General features: G+C 46.7%; 2 protein-coding genes across 2 annotated transcripts; one reads left to right on the forward strand and one right to left on the reverse strand.

Annotated features, from left to right (window-relative positions):
* The first annotated feature begins 1604 nt into the window (after positions 1-1604).
* LOC100839092 (carbamoyl-phosphate synthase large chain, chloroplastic) lies at positions 1605-6774 on the forward strand. Its single transcript, XM_003569181.4, has 3 exons — positions 1605-3125; positions 4024-4719; positions 4894-6774. Exons 1-3 carry the CDS (start codon positions 1842-1844, stop codon positions 6430-6432), a joined length of 3519 nt encoding a protein of 1172 aa, XP_003569229.1. The 5' UTR covers positions 1605-1841; the 3' UTR covers positions 6433-6774.
* Positions 6775-8144: 1370 nt separating this feature from the next.
* On the reverse strand, positions 8145-11225 carry LOC100839398 (IQ domain-containing protein IQM1). Its single transcript, XM_014897971.2, has 9 exons — positions 11067-11225; positions 10400-10946; positions 10124-10304; positions 9934-10022; positions 9728-9815; positions 9486-9623; positions 9272-9364; positions 9061-9162; positions 8145-8968 (listed from the first exon to the last, which is right to left on the reverse strand). Exons 2-9 carry the CDS (start codon positions 10885-10887, stop codon positions 8426-8428), a joined length of 1722 nt encoding a protein of 573 aa, XP_014753457.1. The 5' UTR covers positions 10888-10946; positions 11067-11225; the 3' UTR covers positions 8145-8425.
* Positions 11226-15137: the final 3912 nt, after the last annotated feature.

The following is a 15137-nucleotide window of genomic DNA, read 5'->3' on the forward strand; positions in this document are numbered from 1 at the left end:
TTCTGGCGTAAGCATGAGATTGCAAGGTTTGCGCTTGACCCGAAGAGAAAGGATGCTAAGGTAAAACTTGACCAACAGAATCATGCACGCATGGAGGCAAGAAATTAGGTTTATTTATTTCAACCTAAAATGGCAATCAAAATCATACAAACTAATGAACACGTGCATCACCGCAAGAGATAAAGAATCCTGTAAGTGACAGAATGACCCCAAATTTTAGGAGACCCCTTGACTAAGACAAAATGTTTGCCTCTTCTCATTAGATTTTCAAAACCCAATTAATTAGTGGTAAATCAGACAACAACCGTGCAACACAACCAAATGTTGTCATAAAACATGACCGTAATCAGGACATCACATGCTCATCGCATGCTCCACACACTCCACCAAGAAGAACACCCACTACACAAAAAGTCATTACTGCCGGCAAAGATTTTCTGCCAGCAATTTTCCTTGCCCGCTATATTGTTGACGGCAAAGGTATTTACCGGCAATTTTATTTTCCCTGGCAGTCTATTTCCCCTGCTAGCGCCTGTTTTGCCGGCATTCCTCGAGATTACCCACAAGTTTCATTGTCATCACACATCATTCCTCGAGATGTCGACTTTGACTTCATCGCAGACAAACACCAACGAAGCCCTCACCACAACAATCACACAAAGTTCACGCTAGCCTATCCCAAACACCATCCAAACACACAGAGGATTTGAAGACCCATTGGACTGCCTTTCACGAGGCAGCGTCGCCACCTTCCTCAAGGAGCACTCAACACGCCGGCCATAGTGTCATCTTTATTGACAACAATCCCTCTGACCGACAATTCCGACTTCACCACAAAAAGCCAAGCAAAAGCACTACAACACAATGGTTCTGATAGACACAACGAAAACATTGCTTGAGTGATTTTAGTTAATTTCATGGTTTTCCACGACAAGAATTAAAATCGGAGGGAGTATCATACAATCGCGGCATACTTTTGTGTGGACACTAGAGTGCGCGGTAGCTGATCATTCGTAACGCACGTCCCGTTCTTTCTGAAATATCAAATCTGAGTCAGAAACGAATAAGTTGCAAACATACGAGTGTCCACCCAGGGTGCAAAAGGTGCCTGTTTTCTCTGCGAGAGAGATACATGACAAACTATTGAAGTACTCCTATAAGTTTTCTTCCATAGAAAATATCGTATCGAATCCCTTCTCAATAACACGAGTGTGACAGACAAGTTGTGGTCAAGTTGCCTGATTACCTACATGTAAAGCAGCGGTGACAGGTTTGACATCGTGCTTGGCTTATCCATTGGCTAAGAAGGACCAGGCCACCAGGGGTCATCTCATCTCAGATCTCACTGCCCTCCGGCCTCTATCTCGAGCTTTATGGCGTGCGCTCTCACGGGGTCCAGTGCTGGTGATGCCAATGGCGTGGGCTGATTGTTGCTCGTTAACAAAAATCGCCCACACATTATGTCCCACCGACTATTTCGGGGGGAATTCCTTCCACAAATTCGCACAAACTGCTTCTCCCACTAATCGTGGCGTATGGAATGATCGAAACCCGAACACGATAAGCATATGAACCGTGAAAAAAAGGGAATCGGATGTCGAACTAGTTTTCTGGCAGGCATCGGAGCAAGAGGGGAAAAAAGGCCGCGAACTCGCAGCGCTCTGGAGCCTAAACTGAGCCTCTGGGCATAGAAAATTCGGAGGGTTAAACCCTCACAGTAACACGGCGGCCCTTAATCGCTGCTACAAAAAACCCTACCTCCCCCATCTCTCCCCATTCCACACCGCGCGCCGCCGCCGCTCTTCACCCCCCAAACCTTCTCACGCTCCGCCGCCACCGCCATGGCGACCTCCCTCTCCTCCCACTCCCAGCTCCGTCCATGCCCGTCCCATGCCCACCGCCAGACAGTGCTCTCCCGCTCCCTCCTGCCCTTTCCGCGCCGCCACCACCACGGCTCCTCCCGCCGAGGCCTCTCCGCCCGCGCCTCCTCCAACGGCGCCGCCCAGGACCCCTCCGTCACTGTCCGCCACTTCGCCGCGGAGCCGACGAAGGGTGGCAAGCTCGCCGGCGTCAAGAAGATAATGATTCTCGGCGCCGGGCCTATCGTCATCGGCCAGGCTTGCGAGTTCGACTACTCCGGCACGCAGGCATGCAAGGCGCTCGTCGAGGAGGGGTACGAGGTGGTGCTCGTCAACTCCAACCCGGCCACCATCATGACCGATCCCGACCTCGCCCACCGCACCTACATCGGCCCCATGACGCCACCGCTCGTCGAGGGCATCATCGCTCAAGAGCGACCCGATGCGCTCCTCCCCACCATGGGCGGACAGACCGCTCTCAACCTCGCTGTCTCGCTCGCCGAATCAGGTGCGCTGGACCGGCTTGGCGTGCGCCTTATCGGCGCCTCCCTCCCTGCCATCCGCGCCGCGGAGGACCGGCAGCTGTTCAAGCAGGCCATGGACCGCATCGGGCTCAAGACGCCGCCTTCCGGCATCGGCACCACGCTAGAGGAGTGTCTTTCCATCGCCAAGGACATTGGTGAGTTCCCTCTGATTGTCCGCCCGGCTTTCACCCTTGGTGGCACTGGGGGAGGTATCGCCTATAACAGGGCGGAGTTTGAGGACATTTGCCGGTCTGGTCTGGCGGCTTCGCACACGCAGCAGGTGCTTGTGGAGAAGTCCTTGCTTGGGTGGAAGGAGTATGAGCTGGAGGTGATGCGTGACATGGCCGACAATGTGGTCATCATCTGTTCAATTGAGAACATCGACCCCATGGGCGTGCACACAGGGGATTCAATCACAGTGGCGCCTGCCCAGACGCTCACTGATAAAGAGTATCAGAGGCTGAGGGACCACTCTGTGGCCATCATCCGGGAGATCGGTGTGGAGTGTGGGGGTTCCAATGTGCAGTTTGCAGTGAACCCTGCAGACGGGGAGGTCATGGTGATTGAGATGAACCCCAGGGTGTCGAGGTCATCTGCTCTTGCATCAAAGGCGACAGGATTTCCGATAGCCAAGATGGCGGCAAAACTCTCAGTAGGCTATACTTTGGACCAGATTCCAAATGATATCACTAAGAAGACCCCTGCTAGCTTTGAGCCCTCCATTGACTATGTTGTCACAAAGGTATTTTTTTGTTTATCTGTTTTCAACTTCCTTGGGGCAGTAGTATTTGGTCACATAGCAGCATGCAGCTTACTTTGACTTTGAGTTGTGTAGATGAAGCATGCTGCAAATTGCAACTATGATGCCGATGAACTTGCTCTGTATATGCTCTGCCTGTGTACTCATAATTATCACCTATCAACTGCTAATGATTGATTTAGCAAGTATACTATCAATATAATTTAACACAATAAGTTAAATTGCTTATCCCTGCCTTGTATACTATATCTGTTTTCAAAATATGCTGATAGGTTAAAGGGATTGTGGTATATGCCCTGGCAGATACCTGTCAGACATCCAACAGTGTTTCTTTATTGACTAAAACAAATCACTGTTTTCTTGGCATGACTTGTCCACTTTGAAAACCTTTTTTTTTCACGGTTTACTCCGTGTTGCTTCATTCTCATCTTGTTCAGATATTAGTTCAGAACCCACAACATCACGATCAGATGAGTTCCTATTTTATGCACTTATCCTGGGCGCCTCTGCATATTGACTATTCTGATTATTGAATTGCTGCTTCCTAATTGCTTGTCCCATCAGATATTCAATCTGTAAAGGAAAATCTGAGATCAAGGAGATTGTCTAGTCTATATTTCTAAATTGCGCTATATCTCATGGCTCCTTTCTCAAATATTATCTCATGTTGTCCTTGCTGCAATTCAATTAACATCCGCATGTTGGATTGTCAAAAAGAAAGACATTAGCATGCTGGAGTATATTTCTACTAAAAGCATAATACTGTATGATCTAGCAATTACTTACATTGATGCTGCATGTTCATGTTTTTCACTAACCAGAAGTTGTACTTGTACTGTTGTTAATTCAGCTCAGCTAATCTATTATATTTACTACGCAGATACCACGATTTGCATTCGAGAAATTCCCTGGTTCTGAGCCAATATTGACTACACAGATGAAGTCTGTTGGTGAATCAATGGCACTAGGAAGGACCTTCCAGGAGTCGTTCCAGAAAGCTGTTCGTTCATTGGAGACTGGCTTTGCTGGATGGGGTTGTGCACCTGTCAAGGAACTTGACTGGGACTGGGAAAAGATAAAATATAGCTTACGTGTACCTAATCCAGAACGTATCCATGCTATTTATGCCGCTTTCAAGAAAGGCATGAGGGTTGAAGATATCCATGAAATTAGCTTCATTGATAAATGGTTCCTCACAGAGCTCAAGGAGCTAGTGGATGTCGAGCAGTTCCTTATTTCAAGGAACCTAGATCAGCTTTCAAAAGATGACTTCTATCAAGTGAAGAGGAGGGGTTTTAGTGACAAGCAGATTGCATTTGCGACATCTTCATCAGAAAGTGATGTTAGAGCGAGGCGTTCTGCATTAGGTGTCACTCCAACATACAAGCGTGTTGATACCTGTGCTGCTGAGTTTGAAGCCAACACCCCCTACATGTACTCTTCGTATGAGTATGAATGTGAGTCAGCTCCAACCAGTCGGAAGAAGGTGTTGATATTGGGTGGTGGACCCAATAGGATAGGCCAGGGTATTGAGTTTGATTACTGCTGTTGTCATGCTTCATTTGCACTCCGAGAGGTATATTTCTGCTTCATTTTTTCCAACTTATTTATTGTCTTCTTTTAGTTGTGTTGTTCACATTCATATAAATGACCATGAATATCTTCAAATCAGCAAGGTCACATCACAAATTTAGTAGATGATTATGTTCGGTTATAAGCCATCTTATATGGCTGCAAATCTTTTTTTCAGGCTGGATACGAGACAATAATGATGAACTCCAATCCCGAGACAGTTTCAACTGACTATGATACTAGTGACCGTTTGTACTTTGAACCATTGACAGTTGAGGATGTAACAAATGTGATTGATTTGGAGCGCCCAGATGGTATAATTGTGCAGTATGGGGGGCAAACTCCTCTGAAGCTTGCTCTTCCGATACAACGCCATCTAGAAGAGACGAAGCTGCGGTCTGCTTCAGGCACAGGATTTGTGAAGATATGGGGAACATCACCAGATTCTATTGATGCTGCTGAGGACAGGAAAAGATTTAATGCAATTCTTGAAGAGCTTGGGATTGAACAACCTAAAGGAGGGATTGCAAGAAGTGAGTCTGATGCATTGTCTATTGCCTCAGAAGTAGGTTACCCTGTTGTGGTCCGGCCCTCGTATGTTCTTGGTGGACGAGCAATGGAGATTGTGTACAATGATGAAAAATTAATCAAGTACCTTGCAACTGCAGTGCAAGTAGATCCCGAACGGCCTGTCCTGGTTGATAAATATCTAAATGATGCAATTGAAATTGATATTGATGCATTGGCAGACTCAGTTGGGAATGTTGTGATTGGTGGAATTATGGAGCATATTGAGCAGGCTGGTATACATTCTGGTGATTCAGCCTGTTCCCTTCCCACTAGAACGGTTTCAACACAGTGTTTAGATATTATCCGTTCATGGACCACAAAGCTAGCAAAGCGTCTCAATGTCTGTGGGCTCATGAACTGTCAGTATGCTATCACTCCTACTGGTGAGGTGTTCCTGCTTGAGGCAAATCCTCGAGCCTCACGCACAGTTCCTTTTGTCTCAAAAGCAATTGGCCATCCCTTGGCAAAATATGCATCTCTGATCATGTCTGGAGTGACCTTGCCAGAGCTTAGGTTTACCAAAGAGGTGATTCCTAAGCATGTTTCTGTCAAGGAGGCTGTTCTTCCATTTGAGAAATTCCAAGGCTGTGACATTCTCCTAGGACCAGAGATGCGCAGCACCGGGGAGGTTATGGGCATTGACTATGAGTTTTCTGGTGCATTTGCAAAGGCTCAGATTGCTGCTGGACAGAAGCTCCCTTTAAGTGGCACTGTGTTTATTAGCCTGAATGACCTGACAAAGCGCCACCTTGCTGAAATTGGACGTGGGTTCCGTGAGCTTGGTTTCAACATAGTTTCTACGTCTGGAACGGCCAAAGTACTTCAGCTGGAGGGCATCCCAGTGGATCCAGTTCTGAAAATACATGAGGGACGGCCGAACGCCAGAGATATGCTTAAGAACGGTCAGATACAGGTCATGGTGATAACCAGCTCAGGTGATGACCTTGACTCGAGAGACGGCCTCCAATTGCGCAGGCTGGCCCTGGCCTACAAGGTCCCGATAATCACAACTGTGGATGGGGCACGGGCTACCATGGACGCCATCAAGAGCTTAAAGAATAAATCAATTGAGATTCTTGCATTGCAAGACTACTTCCAGCCTGCTGATGCACCACAGGACTTGCAAGCAGCACGAGCTACCTCTTAGGGGGTCATACCCTCAGTGTTCTCCTTTTCGTCTAATGTGTTTCTTGTACTGTCAACTATGATCCCGTGCCATGTAGGATTTTGTTTGCTTGTTAGGATAATCACACCTACTACATGCGCAAAGGCAAATGTTGAAGTCATATCGGTAATCGGTTGCTGAGTGTTGGGATAATATTGGGGTTGAGGATTTGTATTTTTACTGTGTAACAGTAGGGTCGGCATCCATAGAATAAGGCCTCCAGTTGCATTCTGATGATATGATCTCCACTCTGGAGCTTGTACTTTTGTACCACTGGCACAATTTGTGCAATTTATCTATATTGTGGTAACAGTTTTAATCTGCCATGCTCTTTGCGGTAACAGTTTTTATCTGACATGCTCTGTTACCCAAAATGTCAATTAAGACCAAAGCAAGTAAGATGATCACTGAACGCAATTAAGTTCATCTAGCAGTCTATTTGCACCTCTACATAATATGCCATAAAAGAATGCTAATGGAATGCTTTGGCCTGGGCTTCTTTGTTCTTTCAGAATCTCGCTGTTTGATGGCAGTGGCGCGTGTGCATTAGGCAATCTCTGTTACGTAGACACGTCCAGATGATAAGATCTGATGACAGGACAGATAATTCGTCCAACAATACAACTCGTGCTTCTCAAGGTGTAGCTCAAGCCAGTCTTGGCCAACGGGAGCTGCTCGCGTCAACTAGGTAAGCATTCACATTTACGTCGTTTACACGACCCAGTGGTCAAACGTGATTTAGTATTATTTCGTTCGGGCTTCAAAAAAACGAGCATCAATATGAAGATTGTTTTAAAATCAGCACACACGTAAGCTCACATATGCTTAGCTATCGACCTGTTCGCACAAATTTCCAGCTGGCAAGAAATGTACTGGTTCAAGTCAGTAGGCGACAATTAGACTTTCGAAGGCCAGAGGTACACCATCGTGAAGACGACGTTTTATGTTTTACTCCTATAAATTTCCGAACTTGACGCGTACTTGGAGAGTATCCCGAACTTGGATTTCCTGCATGAATAGACAAGTTTGAGATAGTACCTGAGAGCTCTTTTCATCTTTTGGCCATTCTTTTCAGTGAGAAGAATTTCAGAAGCCCCGACATTTGTTCAACGCCGCAACATCGATCACACAAAAAGACATGGAATGAGGGCGCAGGCAGATCAAATTTGACTCTCACATGTGCCATGCTCCAAAGTCAATTGGTCAAAATACAACTAGGACAAGCAGCTGACGCTCAAGTCAAGCTGTAGCTCGCCATCCTGCCAGTTGCCACTGCAGTGCGTTCCATTCCATTCAACAGCCCAAAGCAAAACGCCATAAAAGGAATCGTAAGGAACTCGCAACTAGGCCGCACGCAGGCGCCCATTTTTTCTCTCCTCTTCTTTCCCCTTTCCGGACGCGAGGTTTCCAGGTTATGGGGTTGAGCTGACCAACTGCGATCTGCATTTCCCTTTTGAGGGGATCGGATTCGCCTTTTCTTTTTGCAAGTTTCTCCTGCCTCGTTGGCTTTACTCCCTCCGTTCCATAAAGACGTTCAAAACCGTGCCAATCTTTATGGAACAGAGAAAGTATCTATTTACGAACCTGAAGTCATGTGTACTTCATTGTGCTGTCACAAACCGTCATTGCCAAATCCAAGTTCTTTAGTCGTACCGTGCATATAAAACACAAGAAGATCAACATAGCTTTCAACATGATGGACAGAACAGTCTTTTTTATTCAAAAGAATCTGCAAAATTCCATGCTTTATTTGCAGGGTTGTGAGTCCAGACTATACAGCCTGTAGTATACACTGTGCCACTGATGCACGCACCTCAGGTCAAAGAAGAAGATGAACATACTAAAAAATGGTGGCACACTGCACACGATCAAAGAACAAAGTAGAAGAACAAAATTGTTATCTCTGGTCTAGCTATAACTATCTAAAAATGCTGTCATAGCTCATAACAGCAGTGCTGTACCGCGGCATGACCAATTACTTGCCCTTGTGCTTGGGGAGAGTGAGAGCCACGGCCGGTGTCTGAAACCCCATGAACTGCTTCTTTGGCGACCTCCTGATCTCCGGGCTCGGGATTGGGAGTCGGCGACCAGTGGGGGTAGGGAGACCCATGTAGTGCAGCCTGGGTGACAGCCTGATCTTTGGGCTCGGGCGAGGGGACGGAATCGGCAGCCTGTTCGCGCTCGGAGAGGGCACCACTCTCGGTGAAAGGTTCACATGCTCAAGAGCCATGCTCTGGAGATCAGCCGGGTAGTCCCGGACACAGCCAATGCGCGCGCCGGCAGCAGTCGCCCATTTGAATGACGGGAGGCTGGCCATCTTTGCCTCTGTTGCCTCGGTGTCCATGCTGTCTTCAGCAACCCCCTCCTTGACAATGTCTACCTCAGGTAGCTCCACCTGCGAGCTGTTCAGGCTCTCGTTAATTTCCACTTCGGCAGGCTTCTCACCGTGGTCCATTTCAGTAGGCTCGTCTGAGGTCTTCTTGAATGACGGGTACTCATCGTCGTCAACCGAACACCTCTGAAAATGAATTGCCAATGCTTATCAGTCGACATTCCTGGAAAATTTGATGGTTGTATGACAATAAATATGGTTTTGGTGCTAAAATGTACCTTGACGTTGGCTAAATCAACACTGTTCTCCTCCAAGAAACTGATGAACTCTCTGAAGTTCTCTTCTGTCGGGAGGTAGTGACCGCTGTATGGCCATATTGCCTGAAAAGGATATTGATTTCGGTATAGTTAGAACTTGAAACATGATAAGATGGATGCAGAATAGATCCAGATGATTAGATATAGATGTGTTTGTTTGTTCCAAAATTACCTTTAGAACACCATCTTTGGCAACCAATCGACCCGCAGCAGTTGTCGCTGCACCAGCTAGGAAACTTGAGTGCTGGAACTCACCCTTCTTTTTCTGCTCACAAGAGATGAACTACACTCAGGACTGACTCATCATCGCATGGAATTATGCCATGTATCATGCACACACAATTGCATAATTAAAAAAAAACAAGGGGGTAGCGCATCCCAAGTACCTGTCCGATGTACAATGATCTAGTGGTGCTCAGCACAAATATCCATTTGGAATCCTCAGTGGTGTTCACAAAAAGTCCACTTCTGCTGTACATCAGCTTTCCTTCCTCCACGATAACCTCGTAATCCGCTCTCTGATTCTGTGATCGAAATAACATTTAGATCAGTAAGTCTCCAAAATTTTGGAGAAAAAAGGTGTAACTCTGGTTTCTTGAGAGAAAAAAAGGATGTTGAGGGAACGTACTGGTCCGAGGTACATGATCAACTGTGAGTAGAGCTTGTTTCTCGGACACTTAGGGTGATGCTCGTCTTTCCCGGCACCGATATCCAGCCTGAAAACACAAGACAATGAACTCTGGGTCAGGATCAGCAAGAGAAAGCCTCCCTCTAATTGCACTCAAACATGTCAGAAGGAAGGATCAACTGTTTCAAATATCACTGCATAATTACCAGTAGAAGAATGGCTCTGTGCTCGAACTTGCCGACCAGATGTCGTAGTACAGGTGCAGGTTGTGCCCGTAGCGATGGCGTGGGTCAATCTAAAGATTGAGCACATCGATCAGTACAAGAAGTTGATATTTTGCCAACAGAAAAAAAGAAGGCATGACTGAACTTTCAGAAGAAAAAAGAAGAAGCTTACAGCTTCGAGCCAGTGCTGCAGTGCTAGCTTCTGGGCCTTCTCGTCCTTTGACAGCCCCTTGCCGACCTTGGCAATCCTCTTCCCGGCCCTGGACCACCGGGAAGCTGCCGTCTCCTGCTTTGCCTCGTCGAAGAAGGAGATGGATTTGATGCTCAGAGACGCGGAGTCATAGGCCTTCCACCTGAAAATTCGTCCAAACCCGTTAATTAAGAACATGTATGGTATCAATCAAAAATTTCAACATGCGCAGGTAGAGATGTCTGAGTGCTTAATTACCAGAGCTCCTCGACGACAATGGCGCAGTCGGCCATGGTCCTCCGGGTGCGGTGGCCCTTGAAGAGCTTCTGGACCTTGGTGGCCGCCTCGTCGAGCTCGCTCCGGGACCTCGGGGAGATGTACTCCATGACTTCCTCCACCGGCGACTTCCGCGCGGGGGACGCCCCCACGACGGCGTCGGCCTGCTGCTGCTCCCTGGTCTTGGGGCTCTGGAGCACGAGGCTCTCCGGGCGCGCGCCGTTGATGCAGCGGCTCGCCGCCGCCGCCTCCGGCTCCGGCTGATCATGGCCCTCCTCCGCCTCCCAGTTCTTGAAGCTGAGCGACCTCTCGAGCCCGCCGGGGCCGCGCGCCATCCTCCTCTTGGGCGGCGGGGCGACGACCCTCGGCGACGGCGACCTCAGCGGCGCGGCGCAGGCATCCTTGGGGCTGCTCTTTGTCTTCGGGGAGAGGAGGAAGCTGCGCTCTGTGTTGAGCGGCCTCAGCGACATCTCAATACGGCGCCTGCCCTTTTGTGGACGTGACTGGTCCAGAAGATTGTCAAGTTGCTCTGCAAATCGTACACCCATAAGATTAGATGATAAGCTCGGGCTGTTTCATCAGCCTAAAAAATCGGTTTGGTAGTTGGTGGATCATCAAAGAGGATTACAAGCTTTATTCAGATTCTTACCGAAGATCGTGGATGGAGCTGCTGCTGTGCCCCGTAAAGCGGAGAGGGTGTGCTGTGCTGCGAATGTGCAGTGAGATACCGGTGATCCGGCCGGGGGTGAAGTTGTTTTGTTGTTGATGGCTCTTGGGGTGAGCGCATATATAGTAGCAGCAGCAGCAGGTCGGCTGGGGCGGCGTGGGAGCACAAGTCCAAGTTGCAGAGGGAGAGGAAACGACGGACCGGTGCGGAAGACCGGCTGTATGTGGGCTGACCGGTCGTCGGGTGCGGCGGCACGCACGGGGCTTGGAACGGAGACGAAGGATCCGCGTAGACGCGGGAGAGCGTCACCGCTGCCAAGATTTTCTACGCTTCAATTTTCTTTTCTTTAATTGTTTCGCTGTCGTTGTTGATGGCTGCATTTCGATTCATTTGGGTACATGTCTTAGTGCCCCTACTGGATGACGGGGACGGCCCAAGGAATCGACTCCTTCTCCTTCACTTTCACGCGGTAACTCTTCTGAACTCTTCTCTGTTCTTCTGTTTTGTGATGTGATGGTTGTAAATGAAAGCGGTAGTAAACTAGTAATCTCTCCTTGGTCCTGATTTTACAGGACAATGTTGTTAGTTGGTAGGTCGACGCGTTGGAGTTAATTCTAGGCTGCTATCAATCTATGGCTGCCTGCCATGGCGGCTGCGCCTCCTGTTCTGCTGCGAGTACAGGCTCTTACTCCGTCCTTCGGGACTCCGGAATAGTAGTACTATACATGTTCTAGAATTTCAGCGGTCTAACAAGCCGAAGAATAATTGGATTAGTCATTGAAAATCACGAAGAATGTTTCGATTAGTCATTGAATTCAGGTGATTGACGCCCCTAAAAAAGAGTAGCTAATATATTTTCCTACGACAAGTATATTGGAAGCACAATGTTTTGGTACTTTGTCATGGAAAAGAATATTTTTGAGAGATTAGTCTTTTTTCCGCAAATTGAGAGAAATTACTTGGATGGTTTGAATACTTGTATCTCTAGTCAACCACTGGGGGATCCACGTGGAAGCAAAGGCGGGGGTCAGATGAACCCAAAAAATAATAATAGAACACCCTCATATCTACTACTCCGTATGTAACAGTTACAAGAAAATTACAGAATTTCAGATAATGTTAAGGTATTGCACCCACATAAATCTTGTCATGGATCCGCCGAGCCAACCAGGAATCAAACCCTTGGTAGCAGGGGCGGATCTGCACCTGTGCTACCTGGGCAATAGCCCTGGTCATGGCTCAACTAGCTCGGTAATCCCACCGGTAAATCAAAAAAAAAATAGGGTATGGCAGAAGTCAAAGATTTACAAGGGCTAGCACTAGTATCTTTTGAAATTATTAGGGCATTTGCAATGACTGACTTTTAACCGACTCTTGTTTAAAATTTGTTTGTGTGGAGAAAAGAGAAATATGAGAGAGAGGAGAACTGACTCTTCAGGCTCTTAAGGAAAGAATGGGCGAAGAGTCAACTAAGAGTCGACGTTTTAACTATTTCACAACACCGCATTTAATGCTAACAAATCATTTAGGGTCAGTTTAAACAAAAGCCAGTGCACGTGTTATTTTACCGTTGACTCTAGATGACGTGTAGAGTCAGTACGGTTTGCCCATCTACTTCTAAACTCAGCAAACCATACACTCACTCCGGCCGGAATTACTTGTCAAAATATTACATGCATCTAGACGCTTTTTACATATAGAATTTGAGAAAAGTAATACCGGTGGGAGGGACTATGTCTTTGTGCGTCTTCAAGCACTGGATATACATTCATATCAAAGTATACATGACGCATTTGGATACAAATTAATAATATGATTTTTTGCATTAAAATTTATCCCTGGTCACGTCCAAATCTTGAGTCCGGCCTGGTAGGATATGTGCATACTCTGTAAATGTAACTGTTGCTTCTAAAAAATAATAATTTCAAAAACTAGTTGATGTTCGAAGAATATTTTTTTTTTGTTTTCATCCGAGAGCATGCAACGGGCGAACCACTCTTTGCCTGCAAGACTTGAGGAGTCAAGAGTTCTTGTTCTTGTACGTGAGTTTCCAGTTTTAGTCGGCCACACCACGGCCACATCCAAATCCATCACAGGCTGGACCCTCTATGCATCACAGGTGGCGAGGTCGCTGTGCCTTGATGGCCGATCCTGATCGTAATCAAGGGGCACCTTCAACTTGATGATGGATTGATGGCTGCAAACATCTTTGATTGGACGCCTTTATTAAGCTGACGGAGTACTTGCTACGTCAACAGAGTGCCACAGTCTATTCCGAGAGAAAACAAAACACTAAAGTGGAGTAGAGTACTGTGCTACAATCAATTGGGAGTATTACAGAATGACAAGCTGCCATTTATCAAAAATAAATCAGGCAAGTATGCGACGAGAGAAGGCGAGATTAAGCAGGTCAAACATATTGGCCGCCTGATAGAAAAACAGGATCGATGCGTGTCAGTTCCCAATCAGAGAACGGAATGCATGGTTACTAGTAGTGCAATGCAGCACGCATGGTGGGTGTCAATTTCTAGCGGCAACGATGCAGGTCATGCGCTAGAACCAAGAAGAGATTTTGGAGTGCTTGACCAGCAAAGCAGCCGTGCAGTTTGCTCGTTTCTGACGGGTACCTTTTTGAACCCTTCTTGAGATCATTTCGTGTTGGCCGCGGCGGCACCAGTGATCCGTGATCCGATCAACACCCCGGAGCCGGAGATGCCGGCCAGAGAGGTCCATTGGTCCACCGAATTTCCAGTCAACGTGGAATTAGACCTGGAATTTTTGTGGAAATTCAGATCTGATCGGCGGCATCAAAAAAGGTTATTTATTACGGAGTAATTCTCTAATTATCCGTGTTCCCTGCCTACCTCGAAGTCAAAAACATGCATGCTTACGTGTCCGAAAGAGTTAGATTTTGTAATGCACTTCACCCTGTTATCTACTTAGAGAAGACGCCTGGAACTTTCCCCAATTTAGAACTCTACTATCGCTTTCATGGCATGGATTTAAACTAGATTTAGTACAAAAGTGTGTCAATCTTTATGAAATGGTGAGAGTATTTATGTTTCTTCTGAAGTCTTTTTATCATATGAAAATGTGTTTCATAGACAAGTGATGATCCCGCAACCTCACAGATCTGCGTAGCATTTTTCACCGGAAATATTTCCAGGTTATCTACCAGTGGAATTAGAACTGGAATATTTGTGGAAATTCAGATCTGATCGGCAGCATAAAAAAAGGTTATTTATTATGGAGTAATACTCTAATTATCCGTGGCCCCTGTCGCCCGTGAAGTCAAAAGCATGCATGCGTACGTGCCCGAAAGAGTTAGATTTTGTAAATGTACTTCGCCCTGTTATCTACTTAGAGAAGACGCCTAGCACTTTCCCCAATTTAGAACTCTACCATCGCTTTCAGCTCCTATATACTCCACTTATTATATTTCTTCTGAAGTCCTTTTATCATATTAAAATTTGTTTCCTAGACAAGCGATGATCCCGCAACCTCACGGATCTGCGTAGCAACCAGTGGAGCAAAGGACGACGTCTACTGGAGGAGCAACCGACGGGCGTTTGCCTCCCCCGACCAATTAACAAAGTTATGGCCCACATGTCACGCGACATAATGGGCTGAAAATCCTTCACGGGCCGGGTCCAAATTCGACGTGTCAAATGAAACATGCCAGTTAGGACACGTGTCATTCGACATGTGGGTCACGGTTGTCAGAAACTTCATATCTAACAGATTAGGGTTTTGTACGAAGGTTCGTCTAAAAAGTGGTGGTTTCTTAAGATGTTTAGTGGTAGTTGTGATTCGGTGAAATCTAGACACAAAAAGAGTGTTTTTTGGTATTTACTGAAAATTAGCACCCCTCCTTTGGTCATTTCTCAATTAATGCCTACGAATTCCTAGTTTTATTCATTACACTTAAGAACGACAATATTTGCTACTCATTTCTTTGTCCTCTGTTTTATATGATTGACATATCAGTGGCGGTTTGAGAATGATAACTGACACTGTATAACAACCATTGTTTCGGTGGCAGTTATCATTCTC

Source organism: Brachypodium distachyon, chromosome 2, assembly GCF_000005505.3.
Source record: "Brachypodium distachyon strain Bd21 chromosome 2, Brachypodium_distachyon_v3.0, whole genome shotgun sequence".
NCBI lineage: Eukaryota > Viridiplantae > Streptophyta > Magnoliopsida > Poales > Poaceae > Brachypodium > Brachypodium distachyon.

What these genes read in the sequence shown, in the direction of transcription:
- LOC100839092 (XM_003569181.4), top strand. Translation starts at nt 1,842, where the DNA reads ATGGCGACCTCCCTCTCCTCCCACTCCCAGCTCCGTCCATGCCCGTCC. An exon ending in TTGACTATGTTGTCACAAAG is followed by an intron (nt 3,126 to 4,023) that starts GTATTTTTTTGT and finishes TTTACTACGCAG; the next exon opens with ATACCACGATTTGCATTCGA. An exon ending in CTTCATTTGCACTCCGAGAG is followed by an intron (nt 4,720 to 4,893) that starts GTATATTTCTGC and finishes TCTTTTTTTCAG; the next exon opens with GCTGGATACGAGACAATAAT.
- LOC100839398 (XM_014897971.2), bottom strand. Translation starts at nt 10,887, where the DNA reads ATGTCGCTGAGGCCGCTCAACACAGAGCGCAGCTTCCTCCTCTCCCCG. An exon ending in TGATCATGTACCTCGGACCA is followed by an intron (nt 9,624 to 9,727) that starts GTACGTTCCCTC and finishes TTTCGATCACAG; the next exon opens with AATCAGAGAGCGGATTACGA. An exon ending in GATCATTGTACATCGGACAG is followed by an intron (nt 9,365 to 9,485) that starts GTACTTGGGATG and finishes TCTTGTGAGCAG; the next exon opens with AAAAAGAAGGGTGAGTTCCA.